General features: G+C 45.6%; 1 protein-coding gene across 3 annotated transcripts; it reads right to left on the reverse strand.

Annotated features, from left to right (window-relative positions):
* Nucleotides 1-239: 239 nt before the first annotated feature.
* Nucleotides 240-25,903, reverse strand: LOC139296825 (xenotropic and polytropic retrovirus receptor 1 homolog). 3 transcript variants are annotated; one of them, XM_070919350.1, is made up of 16 exons: nt 25,814-25,903; nt 12,343-12,394; nt 5,720-5,821; nt 5,403-5,626; nt 5,145-5,294; nt 4,897-4,980; nt 4,260-4,341; nt 3,778-3,867; nt 3,464-3,561; nt 3,175-3,354; nt 2,220-2,385; nt 1,924-2,118; nt 1,169-1,335; nt 932-1,071; nt 575-796; nt 240-294 (listed from the first exon to the last, which is right to left on the reverse strand). In XM_070919350.1, exons 1-16 carry the CDS (start codon nt 25,880-25,882, stop codon nt 240-242), a joined length of 2,076 nt encoding a protein of 691 aa, XP_070775451.1. In that variant the 5' UTR covers nt 25,883-25,903. The 3 variants fall into 3 exon arrangements, with proteins under 3 accessions (XP_070775451.1, XP_070775450.1, XP_070775452.1); XM_070919349.1 differs by having other exon boundaries at nt 1,921-2,118; XM_070919351.1 differs by lacking the exon at nt 1,924-2,118.
* Between the last annotated feature and the right edge of the window lie 1,551 nt (nt 25,904-27,454).

The following is a 27,454-nucleotide window of genomic DNA, read 5'->3' on the forward strand; positions in this document are numbered from 1 at the left end:
GAGTTCGATGGCCACCTTTCTGGGTTGTTTGTTCAAGAGGGCGAAGTTCCTCCCTTGAAATAGTCATCAACCCAAGCAGAGGCTCATGCATTGGAGAAAGGTTTACGTGGGCATGAGGGTTTAAAACTCGTCCTTGGTTGAGAGTTCAACGCCCAACTCGCTGGGTAATTCCTCGGTTAGGAGGTGGAATTTCCTCCTTTGAATAAATTCTGGACCCAGGCGAGGGGCGTGGCCTGATGTCAGGAGTCGTCATCAGTGTCCTCTATCAAAACCTTGGTGTCGCGGGTCTTGGACCTGAAGTGGGGAAAAGGAAGAAGGTGTTTACAGTATCAACTCGATTTAGGGTTACAGCACAGGTTAACATGTTGATGCCCCTCCGCATAGTCGGAGGTGTTTGCCTCATCGTCTGTTCTTTGTTATTAAACCCACAATGTGCGTTCACACCAATTCCAATTTCATGAAACTGCTGGAAGTTATGGTAAATGACCACTTCTCCCACAGTGTCCAAGCCCAATCTGCTACAACCCATCCCTCACCTCGTGTTCACACATCACTTTTGCATGTGAAGACTCACTGTGAGGCCAGCCGGGGCCTGCGTAGACTCATGCTGTAGCTCCTCTTCCAGCTCTTCTTGCCCTGTCGGTTCCTGACTCCGTCCTCCTGGTCCATCATCTGCTCCAGCAGGGTCTGGTCGTCGGCATTGAGCGGAGCCACGCTGATGTCTCTGACGGCCCTGAACTCGCCGCAGTTATTCAGGTGTTCGTTCTCCAATCGGAAGAAGTTCCACACAAAACGCCTGGCAAGGAGAAACGCTGACTGTCAGTGGCCAGCTCCACTTACAGAGTGCACTCTACACATTTTCAACAATAGTCTACATGATGAGGGGAAGAAGGAGGCAACGATAACTGAGAGAAAAGTCAGAAAACAGTACCTGAAGACCTCCATTGGGGCCAGTATAGTTGCCAATATATCCGAGATGCCGTGAAAACCGGTGACTGTGCTGAGGGTGATGGTTAAAGTCCATGAAAAACGCAACAGCACATCCTCCACTATGGCACTGTAGTAGTAAGCCTTGAGGGAGTGACAGAGAACAGGAAGTCAGCACATCATCACATGACTGTTACCTCCCTCCCAACGCCCGGAGGTGCCTCCCTGTGCGGAGAAATACCTTGTGCGGGTAGACTATCTCCTCTCTCAGGAAGGTATTCTCGCCCGCGTTGCGGTCAAACAGGCCCCAGTCCATCTTCAGATCCCAGACCAGTGTGTAACAAGAGCTGACCACTAAACAGCCGATGTACAGGTAGAAGAAGATCTGGGCGTCGGTGTGGGCTTCAGCTGAGGAGCAGAGAGAGAGAGAGAGAGAGAGAGGGGTGTGAGGATAGACAGCTGGTATAGGATCAGATTTATATGTTTCAAAATGGTCCACCAAACACATTTGTGTATTAGTTTTCTAATAACCCACGCTTCTCATTTAAAAGGAGAGAACTCTATCTGTCTATTAACCTGCTGTTACTTTGGCTTCTGAAACAGGACAAGCTGCTTTGTACTAAATATACAGTGACCAGACCGATGCCTCACTGGGAAAAGCTGGTTTTTCTTTTCTTCTGTGTTCTCATTGTCACTGTCTGAGGCTTCAGACCTTGTAGCTGGCGGTCATATAGAATTGTCGAGACGGCGTGGATTGGCAGTGAACATGTTTAAAAAGGAGCTAGAATTAACCTACAGGCACAGAATCTGAGGTTATTGACAGAATGAAAGCTGTAAGGCACCAAGCTGGTATTGGTGACGTGTTCAGTTTTGATGGACTTGGAACCCTGAGCTGCTGAAAGGCTTTTAATGTGAAACATCCGTGCAGGAAGTGGTTAGTTTAATTGACAAAAAAAAAAGAAGATGTGAAGTGTATCCGAGTATGCGCTCTACTACCTTTATGCGTGCTGTACAGGGCAGCGAAGGTGACAACAAAGAAGGAGGTGGAGTATTTCCCAGCGTTAACCAGGTGAGGGAAGGCCCGCTTGGTGTCACGGTAACGTCGCAGACACTGGACGAATCGGAACCAAGCGGGAAGACACTGGATCACCGCACGGACGCCGTAGGAGTAGGAATTGCACACGTCTTTACCTGCAAAGAGGGTGACACGCAAACAGCGTGGTCATGGTAAGGTGCGGGCCCGCCGCCATGAATCGAGAGCGCTCAAGATGCGTTTCATCGCTCAGGCTCACCTGCGCTGCTGATGAGTCCGTCGTGCTTTTTCCAGTCCAGTTCAAAACTGTAGAAGCAGATCATGTACTCCAGGTCCATCAGAACCACCCCCAGGGAGTTCAGCTGGTCTGCCAGCCAGAAGTCCGCAAAGCCGACGCGATGAAACGGAGCTGTCACCACCCGAAACTGTGAGGGAAAGGGGACAGAGAGGACAGTGTGGGACATCGCCGTTCCCATTCGCTCATTCATTCCACTTGAATTTGCCATTCATTTCGGGTGCTGCGATGGACTAAGCCCCTTCAAATCACACTTCGTGGTTTACCACATGGGTGTCTTTCTAACAAATTCTAACAAAACTGACCTTTGACACCAAAATCCACTGGCCTCAACAACTCTCATTCAAATGGCAGTCCATTATTATCGTCCACACAGCAGGAGAATATATATATATAGTAGTAGCAGTAGTAGTAGTCCAGGTGATATGTGCCAAATTTGAGAGGATATGTTCACTTTTTTTTTTTATAAAAGCATGAAACTTGGTACAACTGTACAGTTTTTTTTTTTTTTTTTACAGAAATGGAGCTATCCCAAAAAATGGCTTGCAGCGGCCATTTTACTTCCCGCCATAACCCCGTGTTTTGATGGTCGAGGATTACACACACACACAAACACCATAAACTGTTCGGGCGAATAGTTCCCGGTGAATTCAGTGACACTGTGAGAAGGAGTTCACAGTATCTGAGAACCTTTAAAACATTTCCCAGCAATATTCAGACCTAACCTCGCAGACGGTGCTCGGCAAAAACACTCGACGTAAGCGCCTTTCACGCCTCCGCGGCAACCCTGAACTTATCTGGACATTGAGACGTGAGAGAGCGCAAATGTCCGACTCAGTCGGACCGGGTACGTCCTAATACATGTGGCACTGATGATCAAAACACGTAGACCGTATGATTTGTAATTGAGGGACGATACCAGAAGTTTGAGCAGCCAGAAGCGCGACTTGTAGTAGCAGGTCTTGAAGGGGTTGATGAGGAAGAGGAAGAAGAGGCCGTAGAGAGCCAGAGGGTTCGCCTGCATTGGTACCAGGATGCTATCGCTGAAGAGGCAGGACAGCAGGCTGACGCACCACAGCACCCCCAACATACCTGCAATCTGCACACACCCGGACCAATGTCAGTCACGACATTCACCGGCATGAAAGTACACTCTGGCAAAGTGTTTGTTAGACAGCATGTCTGCATGTGAGTGTGTGTGCTCAGACCTCAAACAGATGCTGGTGGGACAGGTTGTTTCTGGGGTTGAGTTCAAATATGAGTACGTGGTTGACTCCTGCCTGCCTCCAGCCGTAGGTGTTGATGCCTGGAAGGTCAAAAAACAGTCAGACAGGCGGCTGCTGGTGCATTGTTGTTGTTTTTTTTTTTAATACTCAAAACCCTGCCCTCGTACTCAGATAGCCCAGCCCCCCACCCCCTCTGAACCAAATGACCAGAAACTTGAACCATAGCATCTTAGCATCGTAGCATGTGTGTGTGTGTGTGTGTGTGTGTGTGTGTGTGTGTGTGTGTGTGTGCGTACCTAACAGGAAGAGGAATTCTATTAACAGGAAGCCTCCTCTGTAGATCCTGACCATAGGCCAAACATCGTCGCTGCCAATCACCACAGCTCCTAGTGACGGGGGGGAGGGACACGTGGGAAAAAAAATACATCGTCTTTCCAAGCGATGCTGCAGAACACCATCTTTCCATGCTCTTTTCAAACGTTGACATTTGGTTATATTTGGACAGGACTTCATTCTACCCAAGTAACACGCACCAATCGTCACAATGTCAAACACATACAGTGCATAGGTTATGACATATTCATATTTAAATATGAAAAATACACTCATTCCTCATTCTGACGCAGTGATTCAGTTTTTCTTCCTGAGACTAACATGTGTTCTGCTGGGACCAATATAATTTCTGGACCTGGACATTATTTCCAAGGAAGTAAAAACTGAGCCACTAGATGATTCACACCACATTTCGTTTGTGTGTGTTTGTGTGTGTGTGTGTTACCTGTAATGACCACGGTGACTATTAAGACGAGGAACACTCCGCAGTAGAGGCCGACTCTGAAGGTGGTCCAAGCGGGAGCGGGCTGTGGGCGGACAGGAGGAGCACAATCTACATTTCCACTGTACTAATGCTTTAACAATCAGACTTAAATATAAACAATACTATCGCTAAAACTGATGGACATGCGCGTTGGATCTCTCTGAGCATGTTGTTCAGCACGCAAACGAATACGCCTTATGTCCGGCTTCAAATTCATTATTAGTTTGATAGTTTGTGTCGTGTTCTTACGTGTGTGTAAAGACATAACATTGTCTATTCGTGTGGATCAACTCAGAGGCTGCTCCTCTCTTATTATTATTATTATCATTATACTGTGTCATCACAAAAGTAACCTCAACATGTATGCCAAAAATAAATAAGCAACAATCCGTGGGTCACACATTTCGATGGGGGGCATCTGGGCGGTCACTTTGTCGAAACTTTATGGGTGCAAGTTAGGATGTTTGTGCGATACAAAAAGGACAACAGGGAGCGGTGGCTTGGGTTTTCGGACCTTACCCAGAGGCAGTTCAGAGGGTGTTGAGTTTAGGAGAAGTGGCTATTAGTTAATGTGAGTGTGTGTGTGTGTGTGTCTGACCTGCGCCGCTCCCAGGGGAGGTACCCTCAGCCTCTTCATGGCCCTCTGCCTGTCACCACCTTCCAACTCTGTCGTGACCAACGCCTGGAAAGACACAGAGAGAGAGAGAGAGAGAGAGAATTGAGGGCTGGACGCTCATGATAACGGATCTTATTGCAGATTCACATACGACCCGTTTTATCGAGACTGCACTGAACCGCGGCAGTGCTAATTGACATCGACATGAATATCTACACGCGTGTGTGCACCTCGGTCTCAGAGATGAGCTGTGTGATTTTCTTGCACGTGTAAAACGGAGCCACTTCGACGTGGGCCACCCTCCAGTCCGCCCCCCTCGGCGTCTCCAAAATCTTGTCATGCTTCTTCAGGATCTTCCTGAAACCTGTGAAGTTCAGGTTCTACACAGAGAGAGAGAGAGAGAGTGTCAAAACCAGCTGATTAAACACAAGCGATGACGTGGAATCATCATGAGATGTGGAACCATACAAGGGGCTGTGGACGAGCACCTGATAGTTCTGCAGCAGTATAAGGCTGAGGTAGAACTCGGAGAAGGCCAGCTGCAGGTCCTTTATGTTTCTGTGCTTGCAGCGCTCCTGCTGCGACAGGGCGAACACCGTCTTCCTCCGCCTCAGGCCGCGCCCGTTTGCCCAGCTCTCCCTCTGGGCGTCCAGCGACGACTGCAGCTCGTTCTGCAGCGTGGCGAACCGCCGCTGCGCCTCGGCCAACTTCTCTGGAGGGGCGAGAGGGGATGGCGGTTTCAAAGGCCAGAATAGCCACTGCAGGATGTGTGTGCGTGTCTGTGTGTGTGTGTGTGTGTCATTACCAGAGTAGAAGGTGTTGATTTTGGCCAGTTCTTTTTCACACGTCTGGAAGAACTTCTCCTCAAACTTGGCATAATACCTCTTGACTGTATCCTCGTCCGTGACTGCAAAAAAAAAAAAAAAAGAACAGGAAAGTTCAAGAACAGAGCGAAAACTATTTGTCCCGCAGCACGCATTAAACCACCTTAACGGACCACTGAGAGTAGTGCAGCAAAGGAGACGCACTGCCCTGCTCCGACCTGCAGGTGGAGCAGTGAGACAGCAGCAGGGCTTCCATTCATCTGCAACTGGGCTTTCACCCCTCTAAATGTATACGGATCACGAGTTTAATTCAGGTCACATATTGCCTTTTCTTTTATAAAAAAAAAGGGAAAAGAAAGAAAGAAATACTCAGTGGAGACGGCGGCACATCAAATGTCATCTGAAACCCCCCCCCCTTTATTCAAAAAGGCAGAACGTTTCCCCGCCATATTAACAGCTGTGATGGCTGGTGGTTACAGTTCCGTCTAAAAATCAATAATTAGTTCTCTATTTTAGGATACAGTCAAACACCAAGCAATTGTCAACACGCTACTTAAAGCCGTGGCTTGAAATAGTAAAAAAAGAAAAAAGAAGAAGAAGAAAAATACATATATGATATTAAAGTCGAGCGTCTCATTAAGCATCCACAAAAATCTGGGTGAAAGCAAAACGTTCAGAGCTATTAGGAAACCCAGTTCAAGAACCACCCATTTCGCCGCTCGGACCATTTTTTTTGTTAGGTTTTTTTGATTGACGTCTCCCCCGTGGGTCATGCAAAAAAATCCCCAGCCCTGCTCTGGACCCCCACACCTTTGGAGGAACTTCCATTCACCGGAAACCTTCTGCTGTCCGTCAGTCGGAACACCTGAAATCTCTTTGACTCTGGATGAGACGAGAGATTAAGCCGTTTGTGTGTCATTTCATATCCAATTAGAAATCGGTCTTTTAACAAGTGACCTGACGGCATCTGGTTTGTTGTTTTGGAGAATTATGTCAATATCAACGTTATATTTACTTGTATCCCAAATACCATGCTAGAAAAGTTTAATTGCCGTTCCTCCCATCGAGTCAAAGGCTTTTTTAATTTTTTTTTTTTTTTATAGTTTTACCAGAACGGAGTCCTGTAATTTCCGACATTTTTTTTTTTTTTTTTGATCTCAACTATTTAAGATCTCACGCTGGCACAGATTCTGGTAAACTTTAATTGAACAGTGGACATAAGGGCCAACCTGTGTGTGTGTGTGTGTGTGTGTGTCCAACCGCTGACTTGTGCCTGCTGTCACGTCAACAACAAGCAAACAAACAAGACCGGGCAGGTGTTTTTTTTGTTTTTTGTTTTTTTTGAGTCAGGCCCTGCAGACTTGATGATTCACAGGCTTTCGGGCTGGATGCTTTTAGACAAGACACCAAATTAACTAAATTGGAGTGTCCCAACCGCTCCCTCCCTCTCTTTCTCTACCTCGCTCTCTCGCGCTCTCTCACCAGTGCACAAACAGCCACCACAGCCAGACCACGGTAATCTCCTTATCCCTCTTTTGGCCTTATTCTGCTCTTTCCTCCCTCTTGTGTCTCGGGCTCGTGTCACCGTGATTATTATCATTATTATCATTATGACATGTCTGTCTCCGGGTAATAGGCTATACTTTCCATTTGACAATTGATGTTTTTTTCTTTCTTTTTTTTAGCTCTATTTTTCAGCAGCGCCACGCATGCCACCCGGTGCTAACAGCCAACAGGCACCAGAACAGCAGTTAAGAGGGAGGGAACGGCATAAATGTTATTGAAAAAAAGTTACAAAAGACATATTTTCTCTTTTACCTCCACCTGGGCTTGCAGATTGTTTGGGTTTTGAGATATTTTTCTGCATCCACCCTGCACAGAATCTCATTTGTGGTGCTCAGAGCATTAAAAAATGAGAATGAAAAAATAGGAAATCCCTCTTTGTCAACCTCTCTATCCCGTGTCGCTGTTAGCATGCTGTTAGCATTTCATGAGGCGCTAGTACTCACCGGGAAGTAGTCCCAGTGAGTAATAATAAGACCTCCATTGTGTTGGAGAGGGGATAGAGAGTTCACAACTTGGCCACACAAAACCAAAAACGTTGGCTCGACACAAAGCGAGGCCAACGAGGACCGGCCGTTTGAAGATGACATCCCCTGCCAGCAGCCCTTCATCCGCATACCAGTGTGTGTGTGTGGCAAGTGTGCGGGAGAGATGTCGCGGCGGCATATGGCGATGTGGAGGTTTAGCCCTGAGGTTAGCAGCAAATTTGCCCTGAAGCAGTGCAGGAGTCTCCCCTGAGCTCTCTGACCCGTTGCAGTAGCCTGTTACACAAGAGCTGTTTTCTTCATTGCACATAAAAGTGCTATTCAGATCCATTTACAATATTAATCATTCTGTAATCACAGCAGAAATATAGCACACTTTAGTGTTACCCATTTACCTGCTTACAAAATGTGTCAGTCATAATCCACGTTCTGTTTGTATTCAAAGAATATGCAAAGAATTAATCAGGGCTCCACTGTGAGGACGGAGAGCACCGGTGGATTTAATAAGATATGGCTTATCAATTGTTATGGAAGGTAAATGTGGCAATTAAAGTTGATATTGACATTAGGGGACTTTGCCCAGTCCTAATAGTGTCCAATACCTCAGGTTGTATTCATAAAAGTCCTCTCTCAGCTTCCGTGAAGGTTTGCTCGCTCCAACCGCGGGAATCAACTCCCTTTCTTTCCTAAATCCGCCCACTTATTTATGCACATTTAAACTGTGTTACAACGGTAGAGTTGGGGTAGATTTCATATTTCATACATTACACAAACCATTTGGAGTGATGAAAGTGTGCTTGTGCCGGCTGCTAAAGAGGTTTACACTGCACTTCGGTATGAAAGTCAACCAGCTAGTTTCTTGGGGAGAGCAGGACACTTGCAGACTACTGTGTATATATATATATTCATTTTCCAGACGTTATTGTTGTCAGCTGTACCCGCTGAGTCTAAGATAAGTCACGGGAAAAAAATCTTAAAATAAACTGAAGGGGGGGGGGGGAACAACATGTGAATCACACCATCTCAATAGGTAACAGCATGTGACTGTAGACTTGTGGATATAAAACGGAAGCACGTACAGGGATGGTGTCCGACACATGGGCCAGGCTGGAAACCCGTCAGCCGATGAGCCAAGCCGAGAATGTGTATCGTCAATCACGACAACATGCGTGGGCTACATGGATAAAATGCATGGATGTACTCTGGCACGTCTAAAGCCATGTTAGCGGCTCTGGGAGGCTATGATAAAGGCATAGTAGCGCTTTGAGCTAAATGCTAACATTAGAACGGCACACAGTGGCAATGCCGACATGCTGATGATGGCAGGTGTAATGTTTACCATGTTCTCCGTCTCTTATTAGGCATGTTAGCATGCTACCATTTACTAATTAGCAGTAAATACAGCTGAGGCCGACGATAATGTTATCAGCCAAAGTGTTGGACAAATTTAAATTTAGACCTGATGATGGCGCTAGAGGAAAATGTCAATGTTTTAAGACTCATTCCTGCAACGCTCTATTTGAGAGGCACTTCATGGAGCACTCTAAATGTGCGCTCATGTGCACCTATGCACACATGACCAATCAGCGGCCAGGAAGGTCTGGGTGACGGATCTCACCACCATCCCACCGCTGGACATGAGTCTTCCCAAAACTTTCTGACCAGACTTTTCTTTGGACTTTACATCCACCTTCACCTGTTCTCGAACGCAACCTCCATTTAACCGTCTACGGCGTTTGTAGAAGTCTGCTTCAGCATCCCTAAGCCAAGAGAGAAACAGGCTATCTGTTAACAAATGCGGGTTTAAGCGATCAATGATTGTAATTTACTGTCAAGTCCTCTCTGTAATGTGTATAATTTAATGACGGCAATGTGCACGCAGATTTCTAGCATACTATAAAGCGTCATCCGAGCTTAAAAAACACTATGTTGGATGCTGTTTACATGGACAATGTGATCATCATTTGAGAGAAATGGCAACAACAGCAACTGAACACCTAATCACAGTGGCCGTCCCGTAAGGCGAAAGTCAGTCAGTCAGTGCAGTCCCTACAATTGCTGATTATGTGACAGTCACTCAGTGGAAAGAAAGAGTAAAGGTGTGTGCCAGTTCCACAATCCTGACAGATCAGGACATTTACAGTCCTCAACCAATTAACAGTTACAGGACAAATAACATGTGGTTTATAGTGGAGAAGTTACCTTCATGGCCCTTTTGCTTTTCATGGCGACGCTTGAGCCTGAGACTTTGAATGTTGCTTGACACGCACCGGCACTAAAATCTGCCAGCATTTGCCTGAGGTTCTGTATCATTTTCCCCGTTTGATGTAAGGGTGCCATTAAAACAGGACCGGGGAGCCTTGCTCCAAGGTGTCTTTTTTGGTACCACCACTGGCAAGTTAAAAAATGTCATGTCTACAAACAGAGGCCTTAATCTTGATGATCAAACTGTGGATCGGTTCCACAGGAAAGGGGTCAAGAGTGAATGGGTTTGACGAAGAGCGGCAGAAGACGAGCGCTAGGCTTGAGTTTTGGGTGAACTCGAACCCTTTGACTCCTTCTTGCTCCTGGGAGACAACTACAGCGCCCCTTCATCAAGCTAATGACCCAGAGGGGGACACCTGTCTGAGAGACTGAGGTAGGTCTGTTTATTTTATTTTATTCTATTCTATTTGAGATCTGAAAGACTTTGTTAGCCTGTCGGCTGCTTTTGATCAGTAATTAGCATATTACAAAGTCTGGTTCCCGTTTGCTGGGCTGTTTATTTTAATATGTTATGAAACATTGTTCTACGCGGGAGATCCAGGCTGTTATGCCTCCTAAATGTTCTGCACGGCTGTCTCAGTGCTGGAGGATTCAATGTGTGTCGGCCTACGTCCTTTTTTTTTTTTTTACAACCTATTGGATATATTTTGTACACGTGGCACAAACAACCTGACATTTCACTCGTCTGATCCTTTCTGCTACCGTGGAAAGGTTCGAGTGGCTTTTTATATATATTTTTTTGGGGCTTGTTGTGGTTTCACGAGACAGTAGCTGCTGACCAGTTCAGCTTGGGAACTGCATGCTAACTCCTCTCCTCCTTCTCCTTTCATGCGTGTCAAAATGGGTCAGAGAGCCCGACGGCCCTCTCATGAAAAACGAACGGCAACCCATGCCGCAGATCGATAGGCGGCCGGCAGACCTACAAGCGAGGCCGACTGCAGGGCAAGCGAGCTGTGTGAGAGGTTTGCGCGAGCTATGCGCAGGTTGGGCTTGGCATGTTTGGTAGGCTTGTGTCTTCCTCGCTGGTAAGGTTTATGTTCCGTTGCGTCATATTTCCGACTGAAAATAGGCCCCTTAAGTGGTGGAACTCGGTTTTTGTTCGAATGAGATGAAAGGACAGATCAGGAAAAATACATATTGTGCGAGTCACGCTGTTTTGTATTGGTTTAAGGGTGTGCAGTGCAGGGGCACATAGAGGCCTGTCATTACATGATGGAAAAAAATAAGGCCTCTGATAACTGGTTTTAAAAGACATTTTAAGACTCGTTTAGGCCTTAAATTTTGGTCATACTGAGGCTGTCGTTAGTGTATTTTTACAAAGACACATAATTAAGCAATAATGCCGGATGAGGTAGCGCCACAGAAAGAGTAATTTAGGAGCTGGAGGTAAAGAACTGCGCAAGCCAATCTTGACTGCCTTCTATAGCAGAACTCCCTGAGAGTGCATTAGCATGCTTAGACCATGAAGCATTAGTGTTGTTGCTATGGTAACGTGGAGTTCAATGCGTGTCGGGCAGACCTTTTGATCACTCATTTCAATCTATCTATCCAGTTACTTCTCCCATTCCTGCTCATCCTATGACATTGAACATGAGAGTTCCACATAGAGGAATGGTGCGTTCATGTGCCGTCGCTGACCATTCAATACAACGGTTAAAGTGTTTGCGACATTCATGTCCGATGAATTACCTGTATTCTAACAGAGCAGCTGATGCTATGTGGCAGCTGAATGGTGGAGCTCCGGCAAGGGAATGCAGCAGCTTGAAGGAATTCACAGATCGCTCCATGGTTTTGGCCCAAAATTTAAAATATGTTTAGCCTGAACCACTGTGTTTCACTACGATGCAGTAGCTGTGTTTAGCAAGTTTCAAGTCTTTGCTGGTTTATTTTGGAAATCACATTTAAAAATGGTTGTCTGCGATGTAAAGTTGAGCTGAACTGGATCGTGTAAAATCACTGGCGTGGTCCTTTAAGGGTTCGTTTAAGGGTCATTTTACAACGCAGGGTTGTATAACAAAATGCACTTTTGTCCCTTCATGCAACACACACACACACACACACACACACAGGCTGTGGCTAGGGGTGGCTATTGTCTCTTAGTCCTTTAACAATTCTTTTAAGTCACCAGAAGAACGCACATCTAAATTTGGTTAACATACATGATGCTAATTTGCCTGTTCAAGTCACAACTTCCCGTTTCCGACCCCAGCAGCTCCACGTTCCTTGTATGAGCTGCTCAGAGGCACTAATAAAAAAAGGAGCAGATCTGATTGTGTGTTTGCGTGTAATACCTTCAATAGATGGGGCCTGGTCCTGAGCAGCATACAGCATCTCTTTGAAAGCCTGCAGACACAACGAGAAAGATGTCATGAAACAATTAAATATTAAACAATGCCATCGAATATTTAACCGAGGGAAGTGTCTCCAGGAGGTTAAAAAGGAGAGTGCTAGTTAATCTACTATCAATGTCAGGCCTGTTACATTATGTCAAATGTCAAAAGACATGGGAGGTGGCAGCAGCAGGCGTCTTGTTCGTGGATAGTTCAAACAGGGTGGAGGAATGTGTGCGCAGAGACCTGAACCTGGGTTAACCAGTCGAACAGCTTGCTCTTTAAGATCGTACGGCACCCTGACGTGTGTTAACCACAGACCTTATGTCAGGCATCTAACCAAAAACCCATTCAAAATACCCATTGACTTCCAGACAGGGGGGGAGGGGGACCGGGAAAAGTGTAAAAATGCTCAAAACTCATTTCCGGGTTTTAGGACTCATTCCTGCAGAGCTCTATTCTTGTGTGATCTCGAGAATTTTGCTGCCTCGGAAGGCATATCGCCCACCCCTGGGTGACATGACTAATATATACCATGAGACCATACCGACTTGTACCATCAGAGATTTTTATGCTGTTTCCACTGTTACTGCTACTTTAATATCTCTGGTTTTATTAGGCACCCCAGGCAGGACTGCATTATGGCAATATTGAATTTTTATGATTTTGGTAGTGACCTTGCTGGATAAGCCAGAAACAGACATCCACAGACAGTTTCTAAATTATATATACACATACACACATATATATCCATATCTCCTATTAGATACTATACACATGTACTTAGTTAGTGATCAATGAACTTCAATTGAGGGCACTGTGTATATCCAACTCCTTGTCAGATGATGGCTGTGACACATAATGTTGCTATCTGCCTCACTGAAAATGGACGATTTTGCTGTTTTTTTTGTTTTTTTTTACTCTGTTCTGTCCCACAAACTGTATGTAAAGATGGCCGACGCTTCTCCACTTCCTCCCGCTGTACAAAAATGGAGCCCAACTCTCCTGGATACGGCCGGGAGGGGCTGTCACCCGCCCCGACCCAATCGCGAGCACGCCACAGTCAATCACAGCTGTCAATCATGACGTCTCACCCCGTTTTGTTTTAGCATTAAATAACAAATTAAAACCAAACTGATCAGAAAAAATGAACACCTGAACAAACATCAGCGTGATAACAACTACCTCAAATGATTTTATTTGACATGTACTTTGATTTTTTTAGCTTGTCCCATGTCCCATCCACTAGCATGGAGGGGGGCGGGGCTTATGACCTAAACTGCAGCCAGCCACCAGGGGGGGATCGAGACGTTTTGGCTTCACTTTCGGGGGGGCTTGTCATGTCGTCCATCTTTATATACAGTCTGTGGTTCTGTCATGTGGACCGATCATTTCTCAAAAACAACCCCCCAGTTGGAACGGAAGCGTGTCGCACTCGCACGCCAACCGCACTTTCAGCTTTACTTGCCTCAGTGTGGAGGTGGTCTAAGCTGAAAAGGTTGCTTGTTATTGGATCAGCCGAATGCACCGCACTAGGTTTCTAATACCAATGCATACTTCATAACGTGGTGACCTTTACAGGACCACGCGGCCTGGTCAAACACGATGGGCCAGAGCTGCTGTTCTTTTACAATAATGGCACCGACGTGTGTTGACACTGCACCGGTGCATTTGTGTCATTTTGCCTTTCTTGCCGTCCCTCCGTCCTGCGATAACGCAGTGCTGATGATGCAGCCAGTCAGTCTCCTTCATGCTCCGCGTTAGTAAATCTGCAGTGTGCGCCGCAGCTCGTCTCTGCTGTGAAGAGGGCGAGTAGACGACGGTTATTCAGTCTCCGTAAGTGCGAGCAGGGTGGCAGGACAGTCGCCCTCTTTCATCCGCGCTCGCTCAAGGGTTAGATAGTGAGAGCGGTCAGTCAGTCAGTGTTTCGGAATGCCAGCAGAGCACAAGACCACAATGGCCTTACTGTGTGCCGGCCTGTCAAAGAGCAGCAGCGCTGGCTTCTGCAGCAAACAGCAGAGCAAGTCAAGGTCGAGCTATAGCACCACACAGCCAGCCTATACTCAGTTTCACCGGCGCAGCCGCTGCAACAACGTAAACAACAACACAGAGCGCAAACAGCAAAACACAGCAAAGACGCACAAAGAAGCCAGTAAGACGGGCTGCCTTTCTAGATTGTCATTTAGAGCCACAATTAGTTAGTTAGTTGAGTTTGCATGAATTCCTAGATCACCACAATCGGCAATAAATATAAGAGCAAAGCATCGTATTGGTGTTGTTCTGATATTACTGTGACAAACAGGGGCTGCAGAAACTTTTTTTGCAGAGAGAAACCTGCAGATACACGCTGATAATGTGCCTCACGGTCGTGTAGCAACAACAAATCATTGTGTTTTCATTGACTGAGAAAAAAGAAAAACAGAGCTACAACTTGAGGAAAGAATCCAGGATCAAAATCCAAAAACTGTTCGCCGTTACCCGAGAGATTGAGCGCTCAGCGGGTAGAGGGGACGGGAGAGTTTTTAAATATTGCGTTCCCATCGGCTCCTCTGCCCTCACCGCCAAGAAAAACAGCTTCTTTTCACTGAGGCCACGCAGAGTCAGGCCTCCCGTTTCTTTCTGAAAAACACGTTTTCCACAAGGGATACTGGTTTACCCCACGATTCTCTACAAGCTGTGTGGGAAACAGGCGTCCAGTCAGACAGGGAATTACATAAATCAGCATAAATGGCTGTTTATATTCATGTAATATATACATAAATATAAATATCATTGCTTTTAATGTCAATAGCCTAAAAGTTAAGGAACAATAAATCTTTTTTTTTTTTTTTTTTAGTAAATCAAAAAAAGTGGTTTGCTAACAACTTACATTATTGGCAATGTCTTAAAAAGAAGAGATGAACTTTTTACTAGACGGGCGGCTCAGCTTTAGCCAACCGCTGCTTTAATATCTTTCTAAACGAGCTAAATCTTCTATAGGAAACTACTTTTCTCCGATTTAACAAACTGCATCATTACATCGGATTGTTTTTAATGTGCAGTAGAACCGAGAGAGGTTTCTGATTGGTATAGACATGTCTTCTTTGACACTATGCGGACCCCAAATACAGGCCTGGAGTTGAATTTATCGACCAAATAAATCAGTGGTCGGCGATGGTTAGTTTGGATTTGTTATTTTCCACCACTACGTAGTACCGGGAATCTCTTCTGGTTGCAAGCTAAGTAAAAGCAACTCTCACGTCCCCTTTCTACTGAACTGGAGTGGGGCAAAAAAAAAAAGCTTTGATTGCAAGGATGCGCTGTGATGCTTGGCGGGGCGATCCCGCAGTATTGCAGTATTCTCTGAAACACCAGTGGAAGATCGTCATAAACCAACATGGCTGCACTCTGCGCTACAGCTCGTTGTTGCTGAGGAAGAATGTATCTGTTTTTATCTATTAAATGCGGCGGCAGTCTCTCTCCATGGGTTCAGAATCATGCGGCATGCCCTGTGGTCCCTCACGGAAGGGTCGTAAAGGCGCTTGACATGACGTCATTCTGGGAGCACGGACCCTCGCGCCAGAGACGCTACGGCGACCATAAATCCTGCTTTGGTCTCTGTGGTTAGCTCCCATGTTTGGTAGGATCCAGTGTGCGTCTCCATTTGCACTTTTTACATGCAATCAAAGGTGAACTGGTCAGACAAGAGAGGAGGGTGCAGGTGAGAGGGGCTCAAATCTCCAACGCCGTATCATCGATGGGGGGGGGGGGGGGGGGGGTCGAGTCTCCGGCTGTACCTGCAGAGTGAGCCCTCAGTGATCTTTAAGCCTCGAGGCTTGTTTTGTTGCTCTGCCAGTTAAGAAAAAAAATGACAGGATGCGTTTGGCTGTGTGTGTGTGTGTGTGTGTGTGTGTGTGTGTGTGTGTGTGTGTGTGTGTGTGTGTGTGTTCTATTGGCCCTTAACGTCTAAAACACACAGCCAGAGAGAACATGGTCTCTTTTAAATGTGACGATGATTTGCTGACGTTATGCTGTCATCAGCAGCGAACGCACGTACGGACACATTTGGGCGACAACTGCAAACCCCACTTCTCCTGAGGCCCATAGAACAAGTGTGTGTTTGTAAGTGTGTGTGTGTGTGTGTGTGTGTGTGTGTGTGTGTGTGTGGTCAGTAGGCTGGCTCAGCATGTGCTAAGGCGCAAGTTTCCAAAACAAAAACACACGCAGCTCAACAGGAAGGATTGCAGTTCTGCTTATCCTTACAGATTACCCTACTTTTGCCCCCACCCCCCACCCCCCTCTATCTCTCTCACACTCATACTCTCCCTCTCTGGTCTTAGCCTCTTGCTGGCCTTGTAACTCAAGTCGAGGGCATTCTCTCTTCACTCTCTCACACACACCTCCACCTGAACCCAGACACATAACTTGTGGCTATCGCCTCAGGCAGACTGCAGCACCGCCACAGCTGACCACAAATCTGTGGGACTGACCGCGTGCGTGTGTGTGTGTCTTTGTTTACTTTATAACCTCTTTCTTCGTAATTTTTCCTTTCTTTTCTCCTCCTCCCTTTGTCCATTCAGTTCCATTATAATCAGCCCTAACCATCTCGCTCTCTGCCCATTCTCCTTTGCCTAATCTCTTTTGTACATTCCTTTCCCCCCTCTCTCTTTTCTCCCCTAACCCTCACCCACGAGGAGACAAACACTTCATATCTTGACACCAAACTGTCAGTAGGATTATATGAGTCATAACTGGATTACGCTGGTGTTTGTGTCCCGTGGAAACCTCAGATCTCTAGGTTTTCTTCCCCCTTATTTTTGTGTTACACACATTACAAAACACAGCTTCCTTCATATGAGGCAGGTGGCGCAAAAAAAGAAAATATGAAGGAAGCTGTTTTTTTGTTTTTTTTTTAAATGTCAAGCCTTACAAAAGGCCTTAAAGCGGAAAGCAAAGAGTGGCACCAAAATCCAAACGACTGAGGGGTTTTTGGATGTGTTTGTTGCAGGACGGTGACGTCACACGCTGTGACGCACAACTGACGCAAAACCGAGAGCTAAACCAGCAGCTTCACTCAAGCATTACCATCTGACTGAGCACTTCATTTTCCAAAAAACCCCCCAAAACAAAACAAAAAAACAGACTGGTTTTAATCTCACATTTATGCAAAAACGACGCAGCTTTGGAGTTTGGTGCTCAGGTTCAATTTGGATGCTTTGACTGTGCCTTTAGGGAGTTTAGTATTTTGAAGATCATTTATCTCAATTAATATGCAAATTGCAAAACAGCCAAGTGGTAGAAATTCTATTTACAAAGGTATTGCATTTGTATGAGTTTTGGCCTGCAACTAACTATATCATTAATCTGCCAATTACACTCTCCATTCATTCTATTAAAGATCAGAAAATAGTGCAAAATGTCCCATCACAATACCCTTAAACCCAGGATGGAGGTCTTCAGATTGCATGCTTTGTCCGAACAAACCCAGTGACTCAGTTCACATGAGCTTACATTCACCCGCGTCTTGTATGGGGTCCCCTCACACCAAACACATGTTAGCGGTTAGGAATCCAACCTCAAGCTGCTAAACAAAAGTCAAACGGGTCGAGAAAAGAATTTTTAAAAAGTACAATTTCCCCCCGGGGATCAATAAAGTATTTCTGATTCTGATGCAGAGGATGCCTTTCTCGGTCCCACCAAGTGGCCTGAATTTGACTTCTGAGATCTGAGTAAGTGAAAGTTCCGGATGAAATTTGTGATTTTTTTTTTTGTCACGGTCAAAGATTGGTTTTACTTCACCTTGAAGCTTGTATGTTTTGAATTGCATTAGTCTATGCAGTAAAAGTGCTGCGATATGCACGTTTTTGCATGTATATTTCCCATTTAGCAATTCCTTACGCTACCTCTTTTAGCCCATTAGTCAACTTTGTTAGCTAGTTGTACGGCTAGAGACAAAACTCGTCTGTTAAATCTTTGCATTTCAAGTCTTGTACATGACCATTCAGGACGTAGTTATAGGCATCTAAAGATTTACACGCCCTCAGTTTCTTTTTACTACACACGCTTGGTTTCTCTGTCAGGTAGGTGTAGCGCTAAATGTCTGGCTATTCCGCCGGAGGTAGTCCTGTCAGATCGTCCATCCACTGAGTGAGCGTGTACGGGTTGGCCAGTCTGGCCCCATTGGTTCATGTTAACTTTAACCGAGTGAGTGACCGTACAAAGCCAACAAAACTTGCTAGATAGCATTAGCTAACGAGTTCAGGGAATTATTCTGCCTGCACCTAGGTTCCGCCCACAAAATAAACACCTCATAATATCTACAGAAAAGGAGTCGATGAGAGCCAGACATTGTAAGTGCAAAAAAACAAATTTCTCAAAACCAAGATGGCCGACAGAAGGCCAGGAAGGCTGAGCAGCTCAGGAATATCTTGCCAATACTTCTACAGTAGGGGACCCGTGCAGGTAAATAACATTTTGTAACATCAAGTAACTTCTAAGAAGTAATACAGTTGTTAAAATTTCCTAGTATTCCCAAGTTGGGAGGAAATTACAGTTAATACTGCGACTTTGAAAATATTTCCTTTGCAGTAACTTTTGGCTGTAAATCAACTGATTCGTGATATTAGAATGAAACCTACATTAGCATATACATACTAATAACGTTCCATTATATGAGTAACAGATAGCGTCTTTAGATTTTGTAGAGGTCAAGTGCGGCATCATGATGGAAAGGCCTGCAGGATAGTGGAGCAAATGCCATCGGAGTCCAGTGAGGGTGATGCTAGTGGCAGTGACGGCGAATGGCTGCCAGAAAAAGAAGGATTAGCAAAAGCTAGCAGTAGATTTCTTCATGCATCTCTTTCCCCCGAAATCTGACTTCTCAGTGTCTTGCTCTTCATATGCTATTGCTACCCGTCTCTAAAGCAACATGTACAGTATAATTAACACATATTCATTGGAAGCTGCTGAAGGGCATTCTGGGAACTGGAACTGGTACGTGCGGGACCAAGGACAGCTATGGGAGCTCAAAAAGAGGCCCAGGCATGTGACCTAAGAATGTCCGTTAGCATGAAGAGTGAGTATGCGATCCTCTAATACCAGTCAGGTGGTAGCCAATGCCATCAGCGCTCAATCCTGGTCTTTCACACCCCTCTACTTCCTCTCTTACTTCTCAATATGTCAGTGCTAAGACTCTTCCTCTAATTCTCCATACATTCTCTTTTTGGTCCTAGAGAGGGGTTTAATTAGAGTTGGTATGGGGATTATGACAATAAAGCCTTTAGAAATGTCAGATTCTCTGTTCTTCCCTCTTTTAATCCCTCTCTTCTGTCTCCACAGTTATTCTCAACTTCCTTCTACGGACATTTTCTTTACTCTACATCTGGCCATCTATATTCCCCTACATTTTACTCCCTCCCCCCTCCTCTCTCTGCTCTCTCTGACCCCCTTTCTTTTCCACTTCTCCTTCTCTATCTTTTATCTTTCCATCCTAATCCAGATAGTAAGACCAGCAAAATCAGCAGTTGTCTTTCATCACTATATTCTGCTGAAGGCAGCATTACTAAAAAGGACCAACAACTGGACTTGGACACACAGATAAAGACAGGGCCACGTCTTTTGAAGTCCGCATTTCAAGACCGAGTATGTTCATACATACAGGTTGATAAGGCCCACTCTGAAGGATCCCCCAAAATATGGCCAAATTCACGTGGCATTTCCTGGTCAGCGGGTATACTTTGCGGCCCTGACTATCCAACAATCAACTGCCTGCCGGTCAGCTGTTTCATGTCGCGCTCGTCAAGTCATTCAGTGGGCAAATACCACATGGCCATGTCATATTTACCAGGTGCCAGTGTTCAGATGTTCATCCATCACTTGTGAATACACTATCATATTAACTGAGCAGAACAAAAAGCCAGGTGTACACAGTGGAGTCCATGCCTGGCCTCCACTGTTTGTTCTTGTTGCCGGCACGGACAGGTAGTTAATCACAGATGAATGGAAGTTATGCTGATGTTTTTGGCTGGACAGCAGCAAGGCGGGGGCCAGCCCCAAAGAGGCAAAAAGTCTGTCCACGGCTGAGCGACTGAGTGATGACGTTACAACACTGGTCGCTCGAGGGTTGGGAGTTTCCAATTGGCCGTTGCTCTTTGGAAAGGAACAGACGCGGAGGTTAGTTACATATCGTAACTCCATGTTCTATGAGTGGCCCTCAAGGCTATCGCCAGTGGGTTCATCCCTCCCTTGCACAGCACCGAAGACTTTTAGTCTAACTTACGCCCGCTCGCTACGCGGGCCCCACCTCGGTCTCATCTTGTGTGTAAGTTTTGCTGGGACCGGGACAATCGGCTCGCATCGCAATCAGCTAGTTAAAAAAGGAACCACTGACGTAACTAACGTTCTATTTCGTAAGGCCATCGCTAGTGGGATGAGGGCAAAGTCCTCCGTGGTCCTTGCCCCCACTGGGTCCATCCGGTACCCACAAGCACAAACAGAAAAGAAAGTTTGGTTCTCAAGCGTAGCTCAACCATGTCATGTGGTATTCTACTTCATTACGCTGAAGCACAAATATTACTGGGATTTAATATCCAGGACTTCACATTATAGACACCACCACTGACTATCCGTCTAACAATTGGTGCTGTAAAGCCAGGGTTTATGGATGTTAGGAGTTTGCTACTAGGACGAGATATCGTTTGAAATGTTTTGATTAGTATTGCTAAATACAAAACTTGGAGCAAGGTGAGCAAGAGCTTTGCCTCAATGAGTGAGTTTCCATCCATCAGCAAACTAACTTCCCATGAACTAAGGCTGCTGCGACTTGGAGTTTCTGTGAACCCGTCCAATCTGACGGAGCCTGAGAGGATCTGGCACAAACTTCCCAAATCCAGGCGGGCAAAACAGCTTGTGGAGACTTACCCAAGAAGACTCAAAGCTGTAATTGCTTCCAATAAAAAGTGCAAAAAGTGGTCTGAATACTTTGACACCACTGTATAGCATGCGTAGGTTGTATGGTTGCTAAAATAATGTCTATTAGTATAGATACTATTGGCAGCACAAATCTCATAAAGCATTGCAGGGTGATGCAACATAGATTGGACAGTATTTAAATAATAATGCCTCATTTTCTCTATGAAAACAATCCCACACAATTTATTAGTGTTTAATTGAAATCTGTCAGCGTTTCAGAGACCCTTCTCGAAATTTCTGCTGACTCGGAGAATTGTTGATTCGCCCTTATTTTTCTGTCAGCTGCTCTATTAATCACTACGACGGAAAACCTGCCACCATCAGCAAACTAACTTCCCATGAAGTGAGGCTGCTGCGGCCGGGAGTTTCCACCACTGCCGCTGTGCACGGACCGCGACGGCAGCATTTTGTTGACTAGGACAAAAATGAGGAGCTTATTTATAAAAGGAAAAAAAATAATAATAATAATTCAGGCCAATGGCATATGGACATTACATCACAACCCAAGTTCGGTAGGGTCAAGTGACACACTGCGACCCGATGGAAATGAACCTGGCAAACAATGAAACAATGAAAAAAGGACACTAAAATCTTCAGGTTTGTTTCTTTCTTGAGTCAATTCAAATATGGCCGATGTTGGAAAAAAAATAAAAAAAGAACATAGCAGAGAACAATGACAACAGCTCCAGAAAGGTAAATAGCCTCTGGCTAACAAAAAAAAAACACTGTTAAGTGGTAAAGAAGTATTTTTGTTGGTTGGTCAAACCATTTGCTGGTTCCAGCTTCTCGAATGTGAGGACACGCTGCTCGTCTTTGTAATTTATGGCGGTAAATGTAAGTATCTGTGGGTTTTTAGACTGTTGGTGAAACAAAACCAGCAATGAGAAGATGTCACTTTACTCGATAATGAAAATAACCGCTAGTTGCAAGCCCTTCTGTTCTCGCCCCCCTTGCCCTTTGCTTCTTTCTGGACTTGCTGCTCCCATTTTGTGTCTTTGTCCACCCCTCTACAAGCCCCGTCCTTCCTGCCAACACTCAAATACCTTTTTTTTTCCTTTTCTTTTTCCAATCTTTACTTCAATATCCCGCAGAGCCTGACTGAGCGCTACAGACGTGCAGTCACCCAGCAGAAATATCCAGCCAGTCAATGAGTCTGTTGAGTCATACAGATGACCATCAGGCATCTATATTCTTACAGTTCCTGTCTTGTAGTCACGCTAGGAATCTGTCAGGTTAAATAAAGAGATTTGTATTGGGAAATGTAGTCCAGTCTCTCAAAGTCAGTAAACAAAGTCTGAGTCTGAGTTTGTTATATCGTCCAGAATGAATCATATCTCACATATCTCAAAAAAGCACTGTTATAAAGTCAATACTCCGAGCTAAAGACGCGAGCTGTAATAAAACATGGCATGCTTGAAAACAGCCCAGGCCCAGGCATGGGAACAAAAAGGAGCTGACGGTCTTTGGCTCAGCGCACATCACATCATAACAGCTCAGGGTACGCCTCTGTTTATCCAACTGTCCCTGCTAAGTGTCTGACCCGAACACAGCTGCTATGAGAAAACACGGCATGCGGGTTAACAGAACCTGGCCAGCATGGCTCTGCAGACCTCGCGGGGCCTGGGTCGCTCCTCTTCACGGGGCTAAAACTAACTGCCACCCCCCCCGGACCAGATTTACAGCTGGGTGGGACAACAAGCTACATCTGTGTCTGCGTCTGAGCGCTGTGAGAGCCAGAAGAGACCAGAGAGTCCGTGTGAAACCGCTGAGGAAGCGAGAGAACAGGAAAGTGCACAGGAATTATACATATCCTCTCACTGCTACAAGATCACTGCTTAATAAAATCCGAATACCCCCCCATCAAGACGCGTAATTGTCAATGCTATTGTTATGTCCATGTCAAGTTAATTGAACTAAGATTTACTTGTCAAATGGAAAATCTACCCATCTACGCATGTGGCGCTTGGCAGGTTTTCAGTTCGGACCCTGCATCAAAATGAGGGTCGACTTTGTCGCCACATTTTCTTCCCCCTGCTTTGTTGCCTCAAGGTGCTTTACGTTTTTATTCTAACACAGACGAAGGTCATTTCAATGGACAAAACTTTGGGAGGAAAAATATCTAAACAGCCATGTGTTTTAATTCACCGGGGGCCATTTGGTTCGGTAACTCACGGAGGCTGATTCGGTTGCTGTTTGGATCTGTGGAGCTCGAACGTCTGCTCCTTCTAACTGCAGGAAGAGACCTTTGGCTCAAAGCTGCTGTAAAAAGCAACACAGAACTAAAACAAGGTGTCAGGAGTGCAGAGGAGATGACTGACTGCTTCTGACTTTGAGCCAGAGAGCTCAGCTCGGCTTCACGCTGACTGGGGGGGAAAAAAAACAGACAAATGCGTGGATGAATGAATAAATAATCGAAATATATAAGAGACAATCGGTAGGTACGTCCATGTCACTATTCCAGATCTTCTTAATGCCATAGTATGTCAGGTTTTGGCATGGAGGCGAACTCAAGGGCACTGACTGAAAGACTGTGCTGCAGTCACACTGAGCTGCGGCGATATGACACTATGCAGAGCGCGGGCGACGACTTATAAAGAATACTGCAACTACCGTCACCCAACAATGCAGATACTGCTGCTCACAGGTACAAAGAGAGAGTTGGGGGGGTGGAGGGACGAGCCCTTGAGGCAGAAACATAATAGCTGAATTCCTGCCACAGCACAGGCACAGTGTAGTATGTTACACCTCTTGGTGCTACTCTATAGCTTATTTACACACACAGATACATGACATGACGTGGGCTGTGATGACAGACGATGCTCATACAGATGTATGACAGAGAGGTATGCATTTCCCTCCTTATCAGTGATAACTGGAGGAAAAAATACACTAAAGCATTCTTTGATGCTTAGGAACATGTACTTTGTGTCTAAAAGTAACAGCACATTAACTTTATGGTTCTTAGAAGTTTTGGATCTGGACCAAGGCTACTAAATATCTTATCAAATCTTTTGTCTTGAGCTGTCCTATGTGTTGGTAAGCTGAGTATCTTTTGGGTTTTGGACCATCCTCAGGAAAATGAGCACCGTACAAAGCATCCAGGTGACGGGCTGATGCCGACTGCCGTTTTTGTTTTTTTCCCCCCGACCAGTTGAAAGCTGCAGTTTGTTTAGGTTCACTCCGCGTGGTCCCTCGTGGACACTGGCAGAAGAAGAAGAACACATTTTACATCGCGCAGGACCCTCGCAGATATGCACAACCGGAAGTGGATCACAACTGAACTGCGAATCGCTCTCGAGTGGAACGATTCTCGCTGATCACGTCACATCAATTCTGTCTTCTTTGTGCATATTCATACAAACAATTTAGGCACATCGACCTAATGATCGTGAATTCGGACCCAATTCAGATTCAATAAAGAGGATTTGATACTGGACTCAGGTTGGATAAAATGCTATCAAACCCCCAACCCTAGTTTCAACTCGATTCATGCACACAGACATACAGTTAACCCCTGTCCTGTAGAATAGGTGCTCGCCCCCCTGTGCTGTGTAACAGCGTACCTTTTACATTACCAAAATAACTGTGGACTGCGATTACAAACAGATTGCTGGTAATGCCATTTGTCCAGCGAGCAGGGCAGTTAAAATGTAGATATGGCTTTAATAGGACAAGAGCTGCCATTCTCTCAGGATCAGCATCATGTTAAACACACTGCACTGCAATCCCAATACACAGCCTTGACAAGTACGCTTGGAACACCAATGGAAAACACACTGGCACAAATGCAAAGGCTTCCTTGGAACTATTATATGTATATATATATATATATATATATATAATGTGTTTACACCGTCAGCCCTGTGTTTACGAATTACGGCGCCGTAAAGATAAGAACTGCACGTTTTCCTTAATAGCATTAATGGATCAAAGGTTGCAGATTAAGCGAACCTGTCTCTCCACCCTGATGTCAACACGGCAGCAGCACGACTTGCTGAGCTGTGGTCAGCATTCGGGGACAGACAGAAGGGGTTAACGGGCGCAAAGATTAACCCGCTCAATAAGTGGTGACTCAGCCAAAATGCCGTTTATCTCCCAAACACATTCCGAGCATCTTAGGGGACGGGGACCCTCGGACACTCTGCTGGCACAGCAGCAGCAGCCCGGTACAGCCTGACGTGACCGAGGCGGTAACCTGCGGGGCAACACAACAAACCTAGCTAGCTCGTCCAGTTCGCTAGCTAACACTCGTAGGTTGCTTGCTGCTTGATTTGCGGGCGTAACAATTGAAGCAGTTCCCCCCCCTCTTCCTGGTGTGTAACAACTGGGGAGTGAAAGGGCAAGAAAGCCATCCCCAGCTACACCCAAATGGTCCTCAACGGAAATAACCGGTATGAAACCATACCGTCGGCGGCTGCCCAGTTAGCCGGACAGCTAGCAAGGTGGCTAGCAGAGTGCAGGGTTTAATATGAAGCTAGCTTACCTCATACTGGATGTACTGTTTCCTCCACTCCGGGGTGATGTGAGCCGAGAGATGCTCTGTGAATTTCATTTTGACAGTTTGGTGGGGTGTTTTTTTTCTCCCCCCCCTCCTACCCTGCCTATATTGTTAACGACAACCGAACCGACAGCCCAGTCGAGCAGCGGGAGGTGTTGCCGTGCTCACACGTTCACGCAGAAATTCTCATCCGAAGATTACGACCGGGCTGCTCGGGCAAAGGCAGGAGAGATGCCCTTTTTTTGTTGTCTTCGCGTTCACCTAGCTAGCTACCGGCACACATTTCAGGTTTTTAGACACACTCGACGAGGCGCCGGTGGAGTCACATTTTAGCTAAAAAGGAAAAAGCTTAAATTTTGTTGGTTTTTTTTTTTTTATCTGTAGCGCCAGTGTCGCAAAATAGCGGTTCGCTTCTGCCAAACAGGCTCACGGCGCTGGGGCTAGCTGGGTCTTGCTATCTTTCTCCCCCCGCTGTCCGTCCTCTGTCTCTCTCTCTCTCTCCCTCCCTGTTGATCAGCCTCTATCTCACTCCACCTCCTTGTCTCCCGCTGCCTTCAGGTGCAGTTGGAAATGTGAGAACAACTCCAATTCTTGCGCGCACATGAACGTTGTTGTTGGTGGGTGGGGCGAGGTGGGGCATTCTTCGGGAAACGTCACCCGACCGGGATGGTTTGACTGGCCGTTTCGTAAGTTAATGGTGGGGCTGTCATGCGAAGGGGAGGGATGAACAGCGGTAGCTGTCGCTTTGAAGTCCTGTTTCACTCAGACAACGACTGTTCTTGCTGCTCAACAGTGCTTTGCTTTGACAAAGACAACTTTGTCCTTGATGTTGTTGAACTTGCCCTGCAGCTGCTTCACAATAAAAGTTGTTTTTTTATGTTTTAAATGCACATTTGAATTTCAACAATAAGTCGAATTTTAACAGATTCTTGCTCTGGACAGCGGACCCTCAGTATTTATAATATACCGCCCTCTTTTTTTAAATTCTATTCTCTTTGACGTTATTTCCTGTTTATAGCTTGCATTTCGGTGAACAAACCCTGTCGTCGCTATATATTCTGATGCCACTTGAATGCCACACGTGTGACGTCGCCAGCCAGCTCTGGGAGAAGATGACGTAGATTGTGTTTTTTTGTGTGAGTGTGTGTGTGTGTGTTGGGGGGGGTGTAAATTCAGATGGAAAGTTTTTCATCACATGGCTATGACTCTGTGTGTGTCACAAAATCCAAAAATATACATAGATGGAAAAGTAGAAGAATGATGCATCCTGACTACAGTAGGTACAGTAACCATGTGATTTTGATTTTATGATTGGTATTGTTGTCGGTGGGAAGTATGGATTTTTTTTATTTTTTATTATTATCTGCAGTAGTCGCTTTTAGAGATGCTGAATCTAAAATATATCGGGAGTAGCCACTAGTTTGGGCCCATGTCAGTCACCCCCATCTCTTTCGCCGTCTGCCTCCTTGTCTTTTTTTTTAAATCTCAGCCTGTCACACTGAATGACCATTTTGACCATTTAAGTCCTCTCATGAAATATTAGCTGCAACAGCACCCTCTAGTGTATCAACAAGACACTGCATCCCAACAGGTTTTTTTTTTTGTTTGTTTGTTTGTTTTTTGGTG

This window comes from Enoplosus armatus, chromosome 14, assembly GCF_043641665.1.
Source record: "Enoplosus armatus isolate fEnoArm2 chromosome 14, fEnoArm2.hap1, whole genome shotgun sequence".
Taxonomy (NCBI): Eukaryota; Metazoa; Chordata; class Actinopteri; order Centrarchiformes; family Enoplosidae; genus Enoplosus; species Enoplosus armatus.